Source organism: Cryptomeria japonica, chromosome 10 (genome assembly GCF_030272615.1).
Source record: "Cryptomeria japonica chromosome 10, Sugi_1.0, whole genome shotgun sequence".
NCBI classification, from domain to species: Eukaryota; Viridiplantae; Streptophyta; class Pinopsida; order Cupressales; family Cupressaceae; genus Cryptomeria; species Cryptomeria japonica.
In genome coordinates, this window is record NC_081414.1 from 890009408 (window position 1) to 890015627 (window position 6220).

Below are 6220 nucleotides of genomic sequence, written 5' to 3' on the forward strand. Positions count from 1 at the left end.
AATGAACGACACCCAAGACTCCACCCCTCCCAAGCACCCTTGGGATGGAGATCCAACTGAGGCCCCCAACCCCACTGGAAACCCTCGGCCTGCTTGAAAAAACTCCCAAGCCGCGCAACCTGCACCCTCCCGCAGCCCACCGCACGACTCCCCACTCCCTCGGCTACTCCGCGCTCTGCGCACCCCCGACACCCTGCACGCACCTGCACACACGATCGTTCACAAGCTAGGGCATTAGTGCCCTAGCTCGGCCCTCTGCAACTCCCGCTCGCTTGACTCCATCGTCCCAATTCTTCAATCGTCTCAGTTAGTTCGTTTCCAATTCTAGCTTGAGACCTTTACATTGTATTGATTTATGTTATCCTCTTCCAACTATAACAACTTGTTGTAGCTGTTATTATTTGTAATTTTGTTTTGATTCAATAAAAAAAATCGTTATGAATGTTATAGCTGTTATTATTTATAATTTGGCTTTGATTCAATAAAAAAAAATTGTGATGAATAATAAGTATTTTGTCAAATTTTATGATGTGGATATCCAGCCACTAAACTTTTATTTTTAATTTTTTTCACTCATTTGATGTCACAATCTATGTTTTTAGAAGCCCAAAATTAAGTTGCTAGTGCATCCACATATACTATACATAGTGTGTTCACATATACTATAAATTGGAAGAGAAAATTAGGGTTTTGTTGTAAAACGAGACTGCTCCCGAGATTTAACAAATTAGGGCTCTGCATTTACAAACTCATACTTTTAGCGAGGAGGAAGAGGAAGAGGAAGAGGGGCGAAGATGACGACTCGATTGAAGAAGCACCGGAAGAAGAGAGGACATGTGAGTGCAGGGCACGGGCGTATTGGCAAACACAGGAAGCATCCGGGAGGCAGGGGAAATGCCGGCGGCATGCACCACCACCGCATCCTCTTCGACAAGTATCATCCTGGTTATTTCGGCAAGGTTGGTATGCGCCACTTCCACAAGCTTAAGAATCACTACTTTTGCCCCATCGTCAATATCGACAAGCTTTGGTCCCTCGTCCCTGACCACATCAAGGCTAAGGCCACCCCTGATAATGTCCCCCTCCTAGACGTCACTCAGCATGGCTATTTTAAGGTTCTTGGCAAGGGTGAGCTGCCTTCTCAGCCGCTTGTTGTCAAGGCCAAACTTATTTCTAAGCTAGCTGAGAAGAAGATCAAGGAGGCTGGTGGGGCTGTTCTCTTGACGTCTTAGTTAGGGTTTTTGAAGATCGAGGGTTTTAGTGCTATTTTATTTGGGCCGGTCCTATAAGCTATGCTAGATATTACATTTTAGCATTTTTAAATGTGGCAAGCCACGATTAGGGATTTTGAGAAACTTTAATTGTACTTGAATTTGGCTTTAAATTCATAATTTTAATAGTTGTTTTGATTAAATTATCTGGATGCGGGACCTTTGTATTGATTAAATTGTCTTGTTAAGCAATGTTGCGACTCAATTTAGATAAAAAAAGAATTGATTTTAATTGCTCAATGGAATAGATTTGGTTGTGTATCAATGAGATGACATTTTGGTTTCAGAAAATTCTTCTGGGATATTCTTCTTTTTTCAGATTATTTGAACATTGGGATAAAAAAATATCGCGTGGGAATACTTTTAGCGTATGAGAATACCGTCTAAATCTTAAATTCCACCATTTGAGGTCGTTTTTTTTGTTTTATTTGTAACCTAACTCTTTTCAACATTGAATTCCAAGGGTTTGAAATAGTTTTCTATTGCAAGTGGACAGAGGGAAGCAAGTACTTCTTGTTCGTAAAACTAAAATTTGTTTGAGATTGTCAATATTGGCATCACTTATGTTTTCAAGGTAAAAAGTACGTTTGCAGATGTGGATATTATTGTGCATTATCTTCTTTTTTTTCAACTTGTAGTTCCTATTTACTCATTAAGTATTATGCTATTTTTCCAGCTGAATGCGGTGGAAAGCTAGTAAAAAAAAATGGCAATTTATGTTTTAAATAGATGGTATTTAATCAAATGCTCTTATCTCGTATTAAGATCTTAGGAAGGCATGTTCTCCCACCGTTTGATGTTTTGTTGTGGATTTGTGGGAGTAAATTGATTCGTGTTTACTTGATTATAAATTTCTCTTTGATTGTTTAGACTATTATTTTAAATTCAAGTGTCATATAAAGCGAACAAAGATAGTGTAGACATCTAAAAATGGTCAACGCTTGCGGAGTCATACTTTAACATTGGCGCATTGCCTTATTTTAGGTATTTTTGCGTCGCATTAACATTTCTTCTATGTTGTGTACTTGGTCTTTATCATTTGCGAGCATCGAGTCCTCCTTTTGCATTCCTCATTTTTATCGCTTTTGAATTAGGGTTTTGTCCTCTTATCAATCTTGTCGTTTTGAGATTGATTTATCATCGATCCTCGTCCTTGTCAATCTCGTCAATTTTGCGATCGATTTGTCATCGATCCTTGTCCTCTTCAATCATGTCAATTGGCGCATATCAATTTGGTCTCTTTATCAATATTGGTCAATTTTTCAACCAATTTCAATTGTTTATCAATCAAATCATTTATCAAGTCAGAATCATGATCAAATCGAATCTACATCAATTATCTTTTGTCAAGACCTAATCTTCTAGGGTTTTATGATTTATTCATTTAATCTTGTTTGTCATTTTCCCTCTAGGTTAAATAATTTATTTATTTATCCTAAGTCTTCTTGTCACAATTAAATATTTATTTAATTGGCTAATTAATTCCCTCTCTTTTTGTGAATTAATTAATGAATGAAAAATTGTTAATTAATTCACTTATTTTTCTAATTTCATCAATTTCTAATTTTCCTAATTCCTAATTTCCACCTCATTTTCTAAATTCAATTTCCACCTAATCAATTCCTCTCTAGTCTCTCCCTATTTTTGTGCTTCGGTGGAAGCATGAATTTCTCATGCGTCATACTGTTGGCATAGCAAGATGTCATAAAGCTTTTAGTCCTCTAACCTTTGCATTGGCAATATGTCATAATTCATGACATAGAAGGTGTCATAACCTTCTTTCTTCAACTCAATTTTGCCATTTTTGAAATCAATTGCCTCTAATATCAATTTCATGCTAATCTTTTTCTTTCTCCAATTTGTTTATAAATTGGATGAGTTTCTTCAATCAAAGGATCTGGTTGAATCAATCACGCTTCTAGTACCCTTATGCTGTTGTCTCGTCAATCTTGCTTTCATATTAGGTTTATGTACTTGAAGGTGAGATCCACAAATTAAAGCAATTTGAAGGAGAAAGAAGGACAATGGAGACACATGAAGGAGACATCTGCATTTGGTTTGCTTAGATTTCATTTAGAATGTCTTGTCTTCATGTTTTCATTGAATGTTTTTAGTATTGTTATCACTGCATTTTAGTTTTCGTGATTGAACTAGTCCAATTTGCTATTGCTTGTGATGATTTCCACATTTCCTAGCTACAGATAGTAATGGTAATTTATCTTTGACTTAGACTATTACTTAACTGAAAATTAGTGTGAATTCTTGGTTAGTAAGAGATCCAGGGGTACACGTTTTCCAGGAGATGGGTGTGGTAGAGGTAGAAGGATGATTCAATAACTGACTGCTCTGAGTAATTTTATTGGACAAGTGATATTTCTCATTAGAAATAGGAGGGTTGGCTAATTGTAAATGATACAATTATAATTTTACATAACAGGCTGTATTTTTAGTAATACTATTGTGAATTAAAATTGATACTCCTTTGTAGTAGGATAGATTGATAATGTATCACTTCATGTGATCATCTATTGGGATTCAACTGCCTGTTAATCTTCATCCACTCATATTGGTTGAGTAGTTTTTCACAAGAATGTATCTCTTCATTGTCATTAATTGTCTACTTAGCACTCATTGCATCTGGTTGATGTTCATGAGTGAAGCACTGGATCTTACTGCGAGGTCATTCATCCAATACTACTCTGGCTAAGCTACTCCCTTTGTAAACGTCTCTTCATTGTCATTAATTGTCTACTTAGCACTCATTGCATCTGGTTGATGTTCATGAGTGAAGCACTGGATCTTACTGCGAGGTCGTTCATCCAATACTACTCTGGCTAAGCTACTCCATTTGTAAAAGTCCGGCAATTGTGGTACACTCCCAGTGCCTTTGTTTTTGCATATGCAAAATCACTGCATATAAGAAAATTTATTTCTGTTGTTTCACTTTTTGTTGAAATTGTTGGACCTAATGATTGTGCCGAGTTGGTTGTTGGCTTGCTGATTCAGAATGAAAAGGGTATAGGTGTCCTTCCATTTTTACCTCCTGCAGATACTCTATACATGTTGGTTCAGTAGTAGTTGTATGAACCAAGGCTTTGACAACTGTGTGGGTATATTTCAATGTTTCATCAACCTTCTACTCATGAATATAAAATGTAGGCATATGCCCAAAAGAATGAACAATGGACACAACTCTATGTTCCATAACAGTAAATTTTTTACTTGTCGCTCTTTTTTGATATCTCCAAAAGAATTTACCATGATGCTTGATAGGAATTTCAATATTAGTGTGGAAGGTTACGAAATATTATCCAACGTGGCACATCCATGTTTTAGGACTGTATTTATATCCTGTTTAATCACGTTACATAAGTTATTCCCATGAAAAAGTTACTTGCCGGGAACCTTATCTGCTATTCCGGCATTCTTAGAACTGTATTGTTTTCTGATTGGAAGTCCGAACTTACCCACTCAATTTAATCCAATTCTTAAACAATAAACACTATTCCTCACAGAATAAAACGCTAAATTCTTGTACTGCATTTCCCATCTTGAATGGCTTTTGACAGTTCTGGCCAAAACTGGTGCACCCTCCATTTCCCATGGATGCTTGTTTCTGTATCTTTTTGTTTCCACACCTGCTTATCAGATCCATCTCCTTTTCATCTGTAGCCCAGAAAAAAAATAAGGCAGATCAAATTCCCCTTTACCTCATGGATGTAACGATTTCATTACCACTTCACTTGCTGAAACAGTGTTTAAGCTTTCATTGAGAGTGGTACGATATTAACTCAATGCAACTAATGTTTCAGTCTAGTGTAATAGCACAGGTGATGTGGAAGAGGTGACACAGTTGGACTTCTTTCATTTCCTCCTAAAATTAGGTGCAATCTAATCCACTTGGCCTCTAGCAAGTAACATGTGTCCTGTGTTGTAAAATCTCTCTGCAGCTAAGCTTCAACCTCGGGTGCACTAATAAGCATGGGTTAGTGTTTGGCACTTGCACCCCGCCATCTCAAAACACCTATAATTAACAGCCTAAGTGAGGCATTTTATCTTTAATTACAAGTTGTAAATTCTGCATCCTTCTAAGACGTATCTCAATTTTTTTATATGAGCTGACTCAATCAGAAAGGGCATACTATTTTCAAGGTATGTAGAGGAGATACAGTTGGACTTTTACCATTTCCTCCTATGATTAGGTGCAATCATTGGGTCAGCTAGTCCAGTTGGCCTCTAGCAAGTAACTTGTGTCCTCTTGTAAAATTCATCTGCAACTATGCAACAAACTCCGGTGCACTAATAAGCATGGATTAGTGTTTGGCACCTACACCTCGTCAACTCAAAACACCTTAGTTAACAGCCTATGTGAGCATCTTATCTTGTTGTAGATTCTGCAATCTGCATCCTTTAGATGCATCTCAATTCTCAAATTCAAATTTTAAGGAACTAAATGTGATTGTGTTCAGTGATATTTTTAATGTTTTCCTCTAAGCTATATGTGACTTACAGGCTCTCGAGGGGAATTGGTGACTGTTGTTTTAGAGTTTTGGGGGCGAATTTTAACTATTATACAAGTCATAAAAAGAGAAAAGGTGAATTCACCTGTTTGGCATGGGTACCTGCCAAATTTTCCCCGGGTTTGCCCTGGACGGACCTGCAGGGATTTGACGGGATCCTGCCCAAACCCAGAGGGAAACAGATCTGGACACCGAGGCTGGACCGGACCAGGACCTGGGCTCTGCAGGGGCTGGACTGGTAACATAGGTTATCCTAACTCAATTACTCAGGGAGGTATAAAGTTCAGTGCCACCTAGCCAGTTCTATGGGGTTTCAATTACAAAATTAGTGAAAAATTCATGTTCACATTTCTAGTGAATACAATTCCATCATCGTAGGAAGCCATAAAAAATTTAGACATTTCAAATAATAACGAGGCCTCCTTGCCC

General features: G+C 37.4%; 1 protein-coding gene across 1 annotated transcript; it reads left to right on the forward strand.

Moving 5' to 3' along the window:
• The first annotated feature begins 685 nt into the window (after positions 1–685).
• On the forward strand, positions 686–1414 carry LOC131046609 (large ribosomal subunit protein uL15x). The gene has a single exon (XM_057980386.2). It carries the CDS (start codon positions 795–797, stop codon positions 1230–1232), a length of 438 nt encoding a protein of 145 aa, XP_057836369.1. The 5' UTR covers positions 686–794; the 3' UTR covers positions 1233–1414.
• Positions 1415–6220: the final 4806 nt, after the last annotated feature.